Raw genomic sequence first — 15,095 nt, forward strand, 5'->3', positions numbered from 1 at the left:
GATAACTTCTGATTTCCAGAGTTAGTCGTTTGATTTATGGCAGATTTCGCTGCGCTTAAAGAACATATTTGCAGTTTACAGACTTATTTAAATCGTATGATAGCATTAGCCTCTGATTTCCAGGGTTAATAGCTTATCTTGAACTTGCCCCTTTTCATATATGGTCTGCCACCTCGAACATATTCGGCGATCATCATACAACATTTTCAAAGAAACATGCATTTCTATCACTGAATTTTAGTTCATATCATATCAAAAATTGCATTTCATATAATAGTACATATATCATATTTGTTAATAAATGCTGTGGCCATTTCCTGCCAACTCTAATTTGTTATTTTTTAAATGAGCATCTAAGATAATGTGTTGTTTTCATATTTCAGTTCTTATTATAACTTTAGAAATTATGTCCTTGGATACTTTTGGCTATTTTTTTTAATATACCGATATCTTTTACTTCAGATAGCTTCAGTTCTTACAGTGTGTATTATTGATGTATTTGAATTCAGCTAAGCTACAACTTATCAATAACAAATTCAACAAAGATCGAACGTCCATGACACAAAAGAAGAACCTGAAGCATGTACAAGTATTTTATTTCCAGACAGCCACTGACCTCTTGTAAATAAAAATACACAACTGTACTGATACACCTCTGAGTTACCAAATAAGGAGAAACAATTAAACATCAAAACTGCAACAGCAATAAAAAGTGTAAAATAAAACGCATCAAAGTAAAACAAAAGACAACGTTAGCAGTACTGCAAAAAGTATCGTGAAAACAAGTTTATGAAACATATATGCTCTTCAACTTTGTAATTGTTTGGTTTTGAATTAAGCTTCACTGATGAGTCGTATGTGTAAATTATAAGCCTAGTACCTTTGATAACTATATATACTAGCCTAAGTACCCGGTATACCATAATACAATTTTTTTTTCACACAGCTAACCCCATTTATTTTGCACAAACAACACAGGTAAGCGGATAACCTTCATGATAGGGCGGACATGGTAACGCACCACACTTGGCAATAACCTCAAATAGAACGTTCCCATTTGTGTTACTTTCTCCTGACATCAGATAATCTGGAGATTCATCAATACAGATGAATGTAGTCGCTGATTTATGTCCGTAGTATCCAGAACCAAGATTACCCTTATATTTCACATGCCAACCATTAAAACACGTATTTTTTCCAGGAATCATTATTGTCTGCGTTCCCTCATGGATTTCACAAACGGAACAAGAAACGTCTTCATTTAACGATTTTGGTCCAAAGTAGTTGGTTTCAAACTCTGTTCCATACATATGACCTACAGCTGCTTGGGAGGCTGTTGTTTTAGTAAAGTCTGGGTTCGGTGGTAGACAAACGGCTTCCGCTGCTGCTCCTGGTTCATCGTAAAATCCCCCACCAATAAAACCTTAAAATAAAAAGTAAAATCACAAAAATACTGCACTCAAAGGAAAAGCCAATCGGAAAGTACATAATCACATGGCAAAATAAAACGACAAAACACATCAAAAACGAATGGACAAGAACTGTCATATTCCTGACTTGGTACAGGCATTTTCAAATGTAGAAAATGATGGATTAAACCTGGTTTTATAGCGCTAGACCTCTCACCTTGTCTCATCATATTCCGTTATATTTACAATGATGCGTGAACTAAACAATCATAATAAATAAAATAGTAAAAAAAACATTATTGCTATGTTTGCTTAAACTATTTAGAATTATTATTTTTGGTTCCACGATTTCAAAATAACGATATCTAGACTTAGTATGATACATGTAGAAATCTATAAAACAACTTTATAGTTTTCAGGTAAGGGCAATATTTTCTTGAAATCAAAATAAAATCACATCCAACATCGTTTTTTATTGTTTAAACAAATATTTTTTTCACTCATTCGTGTGTTCATGACGTTTTATAATTTAATGTATTGATTTTTCAGAGAAATTTATAATACTACCTAGTTTAAGATTAAAAGTTCGCTGTATATGTGTCAGATTATTGTTAATTAGTGTTAAATGCATGTTTTTGGAATGAACAAGTACCCGGCCACGTCCACTTAACTGATACACTCCTGAGTTACTGTGTGTTTGTTCTATTATTGTAAACTGGAGGTTGAAAAAATGAACTTGGAACTTAATTGTATACGTTTTGTATTTATTTACAAATTGTACCTGTCAGAGGTCTTTATTCAACTGCAGCAAAAATGGTATAAAAATTTCCAAACCATGAATCTCAATTAATCATCAAATATACTTTGAATACCTGTGTATAAAAGCGTGTCATTTCCTGGACATATTTGTTTACCCCATCGGATATAAGTCGAACTTGTTTCTGAAATTAAAAAATAAAGTTATAAAAATTGCAATGATAATGATTGTCGGATTTAGTCTTTAAGTTTTATTTAAATTCAAAATTTTGAACGATCATATTTGTTTGTAAATCTAGAAAAAAGGACGAGAAGATACAAAAAAGGGAAGGGGAAATCCACAAATCGAAAAAATTGATCAACACAAACTTTATAAAGTTGAGCAAAAGATACCAGAGGGACAGTCAAACTCACAGATCGAACATATACTGACAACACCATGGCAAAAACAGAGAAAAAAGACCAACAGAAAAATAACATGGAAACCAAAGACTAAGCAACACGAACCCAACCAAACACTTGGGGTGATCTCAGTTTCTCCGGAATAGTAAGCAGATCCTGTTCCACATGAGGCACCCGTCGTGTTGCTTATGTTATTACAAAACCAGTAAATAGTCTAATTCGGTAGGTCACATTCGAGAAAAGGGAAAGGGATTATAGTCACGACATAAGGAACATATCCGTAACATCTGTGAAACGGATATTCATTAACGGTCAACCAACTCGTGATGGCGTCCTTAACTTCGCCATTTGGAACTCTTGATTTACTAGCTTCCTTTTTTGCAGCAACCCTCTATCAAGGAAATCATGATAGGAAATAGAGGTCTGGAAATATCGTATGAATTGTGAGATATATACTCCGTCTGCAGGCGCTGCTGGCATGTTGCTACATAGAAATAGAAAGTTCACAATTAATTGGGAAGCTAATATCATCTCTTTTGTCTTAAAGTTTTGTTTTCAACCGACCCTCAGTGTCAATTTCTAGATGTAAGTCAAGATATGGGGCAGATTTAATTGTATCTGTTGTATCTTTTATCTCTAGTTCGAAGGGATAGATGCGTTCAACATATTGACCAAAGTTTAAATTATTTAGTGAGAAAACACCATTTTTATAGCGGAACGTAAAGTTGAAGGATATTGCTAACTTCTTGGCTTTCTTCCTACGAAGTTCCAGTATGAAGTCAGCCTCATAATAATAAAGGAACAAAACGTCAAGAAGAGGGGCACAATTTGTTCCCATGGGAATGCCGATAATTTGTTGAAAACACGTCCTCCAAACGTTACAAATATGTTGTCAATCAAAAAATCAAGCATCTTGATATTGTCAGTTTCAGAGATTTTTTTATTTGAATCAAAGAAATGCTTAACAAAGTAAAATGTATTCCTCCCTATGACTTGATCCTTTAATCTTCGTTGACCATTGATTTTTATGAAACAAAGCAATACCAACTCTTTCAATTTATCTTTTAATTTGGAATGGGGAATACTTGTATAAAATATGTTAAATCAGGTGCTCAGAAAGTGTTTACAGTAAGAACGGGTTGTGTTTAAAGAACTTGACTGGCTGGTAAGCCCTCGCACGGTCGGTAGCAACAAAGAGAAATTAACTTATTTATTCATTATATCGTTTTTAGAACTTTCCTTTTTTCCAATTTTCAATCATCGATAAAAGTTGTTAATTTATCTAATATCAAGTTTTATGACTTGCTTTGCAATTTAGTATTTGAACGTATTTTTTTTTGTCTCATAATATTAAAGAAAAAGATAAAGTATTACTGCGAATGAGAAAATGTACAAAAGATCAAATGACATAGAAGTTAGCAACTATAGTATAGGTCATCGTATGGTATTCAACAACTAGTATAGTAAACTATAAAAGGTCCTTACATGACAAATGTAAAAAGGTCCTAATCATAAAACTGATGGCCTTATTTATGTTAAAAAAAAATAAAAACGACCACCATACAGATATTAAACATGTGGTTTCTAGCTAACAGTAACCTGGGAAACGTAATGTAAAGAGGCATACCAGCGTATTAAGGAGAACTTTACAGAGCAGAGAAGTTGTACCAAGTAGAAGTATGATGTAGTGGATTTTCTGCTCATACAATATGGATGATGCTACAGGCAATGGGAATACTAGTTGTTTGAAAGGCATAGTAGACCGCAGTGAGACAGCTAGAGGAAGCACAAACGTTCATTTGGCCAGTTATAGAATCGCATAGATGACCTGAGATGGAAGCCGAGCTGATGAGTAAGATTTGACTATCTCTACTGACCCGCCAACCGGTGGAATTAATGGTACAGCCCTGGACGCAATATCTGGTGAAGGCTGGTACCATCTACTAGTAATTGGGAGATAGATACATACGGAGTATATATCTGCCAACTGATACGATATTCCCGGACTTGTATTTCCTATCATGTTTTCCTTGATAGAGGGTTGCTGCTCACAAGGAAGATATTAAACCAAGAGTTCCAAATGGTGAAGTTGAAATCATCCCTTCGTAAATTTCACAGACGCCATCACGAGTTGGTTAATGGAATAACCGTTTCACAGATGATATCGGATATGTTCCTTATGTCGTAACTGCAATCCCCTTTCATTTTCACGAATGTGACCTACCGAATTAGACTATTTACCGGGTTTGTAATAGGATGAGTAACACGACAGGTGCCACATGTAGAGCAGGATCTGCCTACCCTTCCGGAGCACCTGAGATCACCCCCAGTTTTTGGTGGGGTTCGTGTTGCATAGTTTTCTATGTTATGTACTAATATTTCTTTGTTTGTCTTTTTCTTTTTTTTAGACATGTAGTTGTCAGTTTATTTTCGATCTATGAGTTTGACTGTCTGTCCCTCCGGTGTTTTTCGCCCCTCTGCTAAATATATCAAAACACTGGCAGAGAGCGAAAAAGATTCAGTGATGAGGGAAGCTGAGCATTCAAATGAATATGACAGCAGAAAAGCAGGAAACCCTCATTTGTAAGTTATAATTGAGGATCTTGTATTTTCTGGGTTTTAGAAAAGGGGAGGAACACTCATAAGTCAAAGGTAAACTGACAACGCTAAATTATGGCATAAAAAGAGGAATAAAAGACAAACAAGTCCACAAACCTTCCATCAAAAACTAAAACCGAGCAACACAAACCCGACAAAACGGTGAACGGGGTTGATGCTACACTAGTGACACCCGTCATTTTGCTCATGTTGAGTAAAAATTCAGTATTATCACAATCACGGAAAATATGACGGTATTGTGGTAGCGACAAATGACTCTACTTACTTTGAGTTTTTGTTAGCTGACTAACTGTTCCTTCGAGTACATTACGTTTTGTCTCTTCCTTTTGCAGTTTATCTGATAATGAGTTAACAAGACTTTCTAATCGACCAAGACGATCTGCAAGGACATCAGGGTCATTCAACAGTAATCTCTTTTTCTGTTGGTCCTTCGAATTCGTTGCTCCAGTTTTACACAGAAAGAAGAACAAAATAACAAAGGTCAGAAATGTTGACATGTTATGGGATATGATGGGACGTATAGAAATGTTTCTTATCTTATTACAATTTTATCTCTCTTTTGGATAATAAGACATATTGAAGACTTTTGGTGTACAATGATAGATTATACAATCTATATATATAAATATTCGTGCAATGATTTTACATGTATGGATAAATATTTATTTATATTTGGCACAACTTTTTGGAAATTTTGGACCCTCAATGCTCTTCAACTTTGAAACTGTTTGGCTTTATAAATATTTTGATATGAGCGTCACTGATGAGTCTTATGTAGACGAAACGCGCGTCTGGCGTACTTAATTATAATCCTGGTACCTTTGATAACTGTTAATATGTATGTTTCTTTTCATTGGATTATCATATGAATGTATATATTGTTGGTACATGTATAAGTAGCACTCCCTTCCTTAATCAAATAATTAAGATATTTTAGAAGGAGACATGTCACATGCAAAATTTTCCGTTTATTTATTTCACAGCATTTTTCTTTATAAGATTCATTGTATCAAAGCATCATGTATGTAGCTCAAAGTTTCAACGACAGCATATTACACTAATTCTAAACAGATTACTAAATTCAAAATACCTGATATACCGTAATTTGTCAGATTTTGGTAAACTTTGAAGTTTTTTATAGAAACAATTGTCATCCTACACCAAGACTAAACTTCTGTTGGAATTAAAAGCTATGGTTGGTCATTCGTATATACATTTGTATGTAAATGCATTTTGGTTAGCAACGTCCTTCAATGAATGTAAATTGTTAACAAACACATATTAATTCACAATGGCATCCATAAAACGAGATTTATCATTTTATTTTACAGAACCATGTAGTACAGTTTTTATTTATTTGCAAACATTAAAACATTTTGGCTCAACATATTTAAAATCAAAATAAAACACAATTGTCTTATAAAACCCAACCGTTGGCATCTTTTGAAGTTTTATCGAATTGACGAATTGAAATTTTCATATTAAACCGACACTTTATATGGAGATCTATTCAAAATAACCTTTAAATTGAGATCTTTTCAATCTCGTTCTTTTCAAAATTCGAATCTTTTGAGGGAAAGATAATGCAACGGTTGCTTCGTATAAAAGTAATCTTCCACGTTAATAACATTATTACAAGTTTCTATATATAGTGAAACGAAGCATGTTTTTATAGAGTTTGATATCAATACAAGTAACAGATTAACCAAAATAAATTTTCGGCCTATTAATTTTTAAGAATGATAGGATATGTATTTCATTGTGTGTGTCTATGACGCGGGCATAATAAATAAAATGCATGCATAATTCTATAAACTTCGGATGGTACATAAAAATTTCTTCCTTTATAACTGTTTTAGCCGTTACTAGTCTTAAGTTTTAGTATTGTGAAGTATACTTTTTATCTACTAGTATATGTATAATAAGACCCGAGTAAAATAACCACGCTGTCAGTTTTTAATCCATTTTTCAATCATTAATCTATTTTGTGTTTGACTTAATTAAGTGTCAAGGTATATTCAATACACAATATGCTTGTCTTTATGTTATCTGTTTTTTAAAAATCCAATATAAAACACGATAGTTAAGTTACATAACATGGTAGACCATTGTACGGATATACAACCTTCTCAGTGCAAACTATAGCAACGACACGTGAGTATGTACTTGACTTTCAAAGTACACTTGACAAATGTTTTATAGTATGCGAAACTATTTAAAAAATGCACATTACATAAAAATTGTGAATGTTCTTCAACAAATCAAAACATTTTTTTTAAGGACAACGCTATCTGTCTAATCTGCAACTGACATTTATAAAATGTCGTATTGAGTCATATAATAGTTTCTGTCTGAAAGACCTAGGTCTTTGTGAATGACACATGAATGATACACTGGATGAAATGTCGTCTATCAACAGTATGATTGCACAATCGAAAAACATTCAAGTAACTAACGCTGTATGCAAATACAACGTCGCTGGTCTTCCAAAATGTTTTTCAAAAAATAAATATCTCACAAACAGGCTTTGAAAATTTGGTTGAAATGCATGCTTCAAAAATGTCGTAAAGGAACCTGAATATTTTTGTAAATGGCAATGAAATAAAAACTACGACGTTTGTGGTTTACTTAAAAACTAAACTTATTTTAACAGAAATAAAGAAATATTTAAGTATTTGATTCCCAAAGTCATTACACAACACTTTTCAAGTTTACATACAACATTTGGAAGGCAAACTTTACTGGCAACTTTGTGTCTTTTGTAGACGAAACACGCGTCTGGCGTAAAATACAAAATTTAATCCTGGTATCTATGATGAGTTTATTTACAACCACTGGGTCGATGCCACTTCTGGTGGAGTTTTAATTCCCCGAGGGTATCACCAGCCCAGTAGTCAGCACTTCTTTTCTGACATGAATTATCACTGATATGGTCATATTTATAAACTAACTGTTTACAAAACTTTTGAATTTTTGAAATACTAAGGGTTTTCTTCTTCATGAATAGAGTACCTTAGCTGTATTTGGCAAAACTTTTAGGAATTTTGGTCCTCAATGCTCTTCAATTTCGTACTTTATTTGGCCTTTTAACTTTTTTTGATTCGAGCGTCACTGATGAGTCTTTTGTAGACGAAACGCGCGTCTGGTGTTAATATAAAATTCAATCCTGATATCTATGATGAATTTATTTTGTCACAAGTATTTTTTCGAATGTTTTAATTTGTCTAACTGTATGCTATTTCGAAGTATCAAAAATTGTCTTTGGTCAAGACCATTTGTGTGAAAAAATATTATTTTCAAGCCCATCGACGACAACTTAGAAGAACACAAACACATTTTCTGACTTCGAGCCGACTAATCTTTAATCATTCTACAAAATGAGGCGATCTTTGTGGAAAAGCAAAAAAATATCAATGTCAAGGTCCTTGCTTTGACCAGGCTTGTGATCGAAACCACGAATCTTAATAATTTAGGCAAGCACGCTATCCCGAGAACACCGATTGCTCTCTTATTAATGCAGTTTTTCTGCTAAACTCTAAAAGTAACTCCATGCAACATTTGTTTTATCCAATGTAAGTAATTTTGTATGCTTGTTTTTGTACTAAAAGTTTTTGAAAAATAAAAAGAATGTTTCTATAATTTTCCTATGCAATGTGAATTAAGAAATTAATGTAAACGCTGTAAAATAATATAGCAGGAATAAATTTAACGTTGTCTGTCTTTTGGTTTATTTTCGTGTTTGTGCGATGGCATTGTCAGTTTGTTTTCTAGTTTGAATAATCCTTATGTTTCGTGTCTCTCTTCTTTTTGTGTTACATATTTAACGAACTTATATACAAGTACACATATAACTGACATGACAGATAGCATACAATACAAGATACCGACTACTTGATGATCTATATATGCGCTTTTATAAATTGTATGTCTCGTCAATTGCCTCGAAACCTAATAATAGTAAAACAGACGTTCCAAACGTTAGCAACATCTCAATCAAAGCTAAATACCGCTAATAAACTTTATCAGCACCAGCTCCTTTCTATGTTAAAAATTTACAAAATACAAGTTATTGGACAATTGGAGATGCAAAAGGTGACATGAGTAAAGTCCCTATTTTTAGCTTGACACCATTTTTTATTCTTTTGATATTTCAGTATGCATTTATTGCGCCTTCTTATCGCAGATTTTATGAACCAATGTACGTGACTAAACTTTATAAATACACCATTTGAAAGATATTGTGAATATTATAATCTACAGATAGACTCTTTAGTTATATTAAGATATATAAGGTATTGTAATTTCCAATAAAATATATCAAACTGATTTTACTCTAGACTAATTCCAACAACATGAATTCTCGTTTTGAACCTCAATATTAGAATTTCAATCATTATTTATCTTTAGGCCTATATCAACTTTCATTTCCTTTTATGAATTTTACTTTCCTTGATGATGCATGCTGTTCATTAATAAAGTGTGCGATTCATGGTTCGATATGCATGTGTTTGCAGTTAAATCAAGATTGGATTTCGCAAATTAGTAAAACTTTAAATTAAAAATTAGCTTTTGCCCCTGACTGTTAATAAGTATAAACTTAACATTGATATTAAACTTGGCAAATTTTATTCTTTTCTCCTAGTGAGAAAGAATCATTTTTAGTTTGATTAGTAAACTCGTCGAAGATAAGATGTCAAAGACAAATGCTTACAAACTTGTTTCCTCGGACTTCATTTCTGAAATTTCTATACATGTACTATCCATTTCAAAACATTCATTGAACAAAGTCATGTTGATGACGTCTTTACAATAAATTCGTTGGAAGTGTATTGATTGATACCATAGTCCTGCGGGTGGGGGAAGACATGTTTTTATTAGTTGTTATTTACCATGAACTAAATATAGCGTTTAATTTCTGTGATGACCCGTAGATTGGACTGCTTTTTACAGTGTGTTCATCCCCCCTGGTTACACTGTGACAATTGTTCCTTCGGTGAGAGGGAGGTTCAACTAGGTTGAGCGCTCTTATTAACGTTAAACCCCGTAAAAAATCTTTATGTGACTGCCCTTTGTCGAAAGCCTGCAATTCAGTGGTTGTAAGTTGGTTGCTGTTTTGTATGTTTTCTTTCGTTCATAATTTTGTCATACTTTTAGAATAATATTCGTTTAAATTGTTTCTCGTTTTTGGGGGCCTTTTGAAGATAACTTTATGGTAGGAGTTTTGTTCATTGTTAAAGTACGTACGGTACTGTTGAAAAATTCTCGCATTTTACACCATTTGCAATAAGAGCGTTGTTCTTTTGCTTTTTGTCGTTTTATTTTTGACCCTTTTGTGTAATGGTCCTTTTTTTACTATGATGCAAGGTTAATTGATTGACATAGTTATTTGCTTATAGTCCAGTGACAAATATTTCATGGAAGAGAACAAATTAGCAAATAATTCCGACCGGACGTGGCAGTGTATTTACACATCCCGCACAGTCAAACGGACGCGTCACTTAAGCAAGGGGTTTACCGCAGGAACATTTTTATATTGTACTATAAACTAATTAATAACCCAAACGGAAGAAATTAATATAATCCTTGTCAAATAAAATTAAAGGATTAAATCAAGCGTAAGTCATTAAATTAAATAAATTTAGTATAGGCACGGTTGTCAATATTTGTTATCATGTTTTAAATCAAAGATATAATATTTATTAACAAATGCAACGTAAAAATACTTTATTGTTTGAAATAAATGTCATCAAGCAAATTCTGTGACGGATAAAAATGTGACATGATTTAAAGTGGATATGGTATTTAAAAATTAAAATGTCGAGGGAAAATCTTAAAATAAAATTAATGAATTTGATATAAAGTAGTACTTCAACCCCGCCGCATTTTTGCGCCTGTCCTAAGTCAGGAGCCTCTGGCCTTTGTTAATTTTGTATGATTTTTAATTAAAAGGTTTTTTTTTTTTTTTTTTTTTTTTTTTTTTTATATTTCGGAGTTTAGTATGACGTCCATTATCACTAAACTAGTATACAATTTTCTTTAGGGGCTAGATGAAGTACGCCTCCGCTTGCGGGATTTTCTCGCTCCATTGAAGACCCATTGGTGGCCTTCGGCTGTTGTCTGCTCTTCGGTCGGGTTGTTGTCTCTTTGGCACACTCCCCATTTCTATTCTTAATTTTATTGACATTAATTGTGTTCACATTTTTAGGCCATTTATTTCAATGATAAAGTAATGTTAAAGTTATTTTTAGCACTACATGAAATTTTGCTATATTTCGATTTATTTGTGTCCAATTTTTTCGCGAGGGTTTTAATGTAATAAATCATATGTTATATCTTTACTGACTAACAAGAGTAGATGGTACTCCTTCCAACATCATCGAGGTTGGGCATTACTTCCCATATTCTCAATCGAGCCGAATCCGGTCTTAATTTCAGTCCCAATGTGAACTAACAATGATTTTTTATTTTTATCTTCTAAATCTAAATTATTTAACGTAAGTCGTTCATACTTATTTCATTTGCTGAATCAAAAGTCATTAAAGGGACACCAATCTATTTTAAAACAGTTTCCCATTATTTTTAAAAGTATATAAGTGCGCAAAAGATTTAAAGTTTAATGGCATTGAAATTCGACACTGATTATTTAATTCTTCAATTCAAAATCAAAATATTTATGTATACACATACATAGATCAACATTTGTACAAATATGTTATCTTATCTCGCTGTTAAAGATTGAGCTGACATTTGTTTTAAAAACACACCAATTGCAAACGTCTTGTCATTTAAGACGACTTTTTTCAGTATGTTTTAATGTTGTTTTGATAATAAATTCAATACAATGTTGTTACACAATTATTAGATCATTATGTCATATGCAACAAGGCTTGAAAACTATTTAGTGTTTTTGAAATCCGTACTTATACGTTGTGAATAAAAATTCAAGACTTGCCAACTTCTACGTTATGGTGTTCTTTCGGTCAAGGTCTAGAGATAAAAAAATAATTCTGATCTATACTTTTGGCAATAGAAAATTGACAGATGTTATTTGGTCTTTGATTAAAAATGATTAAATCGTAAATCTAGACAACGAGACAAGTTGAAATAGTATTTAAGAACGCACCCTGAGAACATATTTACACAAATCCTGTGATTTCTATAACTTCCTGTAAGTTAATGTGTACTGTAAATATATTAAAGTTAGCTTAAATCTGTAAAGTCGAATGCACATTTCAAATCAAAAGTCTGATAAACAAATTCAAGTCTCTAAGAACATGATTTATTAATAAGTTGTAATTGGCTTAGAACTAGCTTTCAGTAACTACGAGCACTCTTTGGTCGATAGTTTTTGTCTCGTGTCTTTATGCTGATTTTGGTTTATGCTCCTTGCAATACTTTTGAGTCGAGCCATTTCCTATTGATTTTAATAGTTTGCTTTTATGAGTTGCTGTCACATCACCTCCTCATGTTTGGAGAAGGTTGAGAGCTCACTTACACGTTTACACCTCCATATTTTTTACGAGTCTGTTCCTATAGTCACAGAAGTTATCGTTGGTTGTTGACGGTCTTATCTATCTTGTAGGTATCGTCTTGTTTTTGACCATACTGTTGGTTTTCTCGTATGCTAATTTTAAATTGTGTATGTCGGGGTCTTTTATAGATGACCATACGGCATGAGTTTTGATCATTGTTTACTCTTATATATAATTGCTTACATACATTTGTACATGCACGTCATTTGAGCTCTGTGTATAGTACTAGTAATCTCAAGAACATAATAACATCTCTATATTTTTTTCCTTACTTTGATCCCGTGGGTTGTAGTCAGCGCCCTTTCCTTATTACTTGTGTGTACTTTAAGGAATCGTAAATACAAATTTCTTGCTTAAGATCATATATAAGAAATCTTAGTTTGTGAAGATCCAATCTGATGCCAACAACAAACACACCGAAACGATATCATAAAATGCTGGACGTTTTGACAACATATATGTTGAGTTTGCTTGATTGATATTTCAACAAACAGTCGGTATTACAATGTGTACTAATCGTGCACATCTACTGACTGGCTTGGCATTGTAGTCATATGAAGCAGAATTCATACAAAGCATTCTCAAAGAATTCTTGCCAAGTTCACTAATTTCATTTTCAGATTATACGTGATATTTATTGACTCATTAACCCATATTTCCTTTAGTGCGTGCATGTCGTGTTTTTCCCAAAATGAACATGTAATTAATGATACTACTTTAACTCGAATGACTGCTTCATATTTGGATCTTTTTCTTGATATTGACATAGATGGACAGCAACAAACTGGAAGCTATGACAAACATGACGATTCCAGCTTTCCTATTTCTCAGCATTAACAGATCTACCACATCGTATGGCGTTTAAAAATCTCAATTGATTCTGTGTGTGTGTGCGTGTACATGTTTACTTTATACATGGACTTCATAAACAAGAATGTGCTCTTGACACAAAAACTGCTCAAGAAATGTTTTAAAGAAACACTTTTCATCATTTGCATTTAAACCAATCGACAATCGCAACAGTACAAAATTTGAAAGGACAACATCATCGACAAAACATACAACAAATGGAAGTTTTTAACGACCTTGATTGGCTATACAGGATACGTAGTTGATGGCAAGAAAGACCTATGGAAGTTTCTAAATTTGTAGAGTATAGTAAAAATTATCATGCTTTGAACCAACTAACGAGATTAATAAGACAATGTCAAAAATCGTTGAACGGTTGGGCGAATTAACTAAAGCTTGTCTTAAAATAAAAAAAATTAAAAATCCTTGTGTCGGTAATTTTTTTTACAAAGCTACAAGCCGAGTGGCAAATTCCTGGACCATTCAATTACCGATAAAGACAGACGCACTACTCCGATCAACATGGCTTAATTAAAAACAATATTAAGTATTAAATCAGATAAATACAGCTAAAACCAACTCTTCAAAGAGAATGATAATTGCAATTAATTGATACAACTAAACTTAATGACGCAAATGTTTTAATGTTTTCATCTATTTAACATCATCAATTAATTTGAACTTATGGATTACGTTTTTGTTATCAATTAAATGTGACGTAAGGATGTTGATTCAAATGACAGAATTTGACTAAATCAACAAGTTCCTGTCTAATGATGCATTATGGTATTAAAATATTGAACTGGATTAAGAGTTTGACGTATCGTATTTTTGAAAGCAACTTTACCAAATCACATGTGGCGGTACCTAATATTTGCATGTCACTGATTAAACATCAGGCTTTTCGAAAAAGAACACATTAACGACTGTTTTTAGAGAGGTAACAGAGCGCGTACGTGTTTTATTACACGTATTGCTGATTTTGTATGTTGAAATTTCTCAACCATTGAATAAATTACTTGTAAAAAGAAAAAAAGATATTGATTTGAAACTTATTAGTACGATTAGATAAAACATGGCTTAACTTTTATAGTACGAATACTTTTTTTTAATCTTTTTAAATACCATGCTAAATTTATAACTGAGTTCACATGTACTTAGGATTAAACAGCTTCACATTAATGTTTTGACGTCGCACCAGGATTGTTTAATTTGAAAATTTGAGTACTCTCTTAGGTAAACAAGACATGATCTGCTTTAAAATGTACTAATGTGTTAGAATTGTGCCTTTTGTACCCGTTATTTCAATTTCATTCAAAATAAAAATAATTAAATATCGGTGTTAATTTTGAAAAATATGAAATTGTATAAAATTAAAAGGTAATTTACTTCAACACTTGTCATTTTTCGTATGTGCTGGAACTTGAACTAACGTCACAACTCGGCCGATTCTGTACCTCATCGGAGAGAAGAGGAGTCAACCGAGGATTGCCGATTGACGTTTGTATAATAGTCTCAGTTATTTGTC

At 32.7% G+C, this 15,095-nt stretch overlaps 1 protein-coding gene across 1 annotated transcript; it reads right to left on the minus strand.

Moving 5' to 3' along the window:
* Positions 1-956: 956 nt before the first annotated feature.
* LOC139510889 (uncharacterized) lies at positions 957-5,683 on the minus strand. The gene is made up of 3 exons (XM_071297433.1): positions 5,452-5,683; positions 2,282-2,350; positions 957-1,423 (listed from the first exon to the last, which is right to left on the minus strand). Exons 1-3 carry the CDS (start codon positions 5,681-5,683, stop codon positions 957-959), a joined length of 768 nt encoding a protein of 255 aa, XP_071153534.1.
* Between the last annotated feature and the right edge of the window lie 9,412 nt (positions 5,684-15,095).

This window comes from Mytilus edulis, chromosome 2, assembly GCF_963676685.1.
Source record: "Mytilus edulis chromosome 2, xbMytEdul2.2, whole genome shotgun sequence".
Classification (NCBI taxonomy): domain Eukaryota; kingdom Metazoa; phylum Mollusca; class Bivalvia; order Mytilida; family Mytilidae; genus Mytilus; species Mytilus edulis.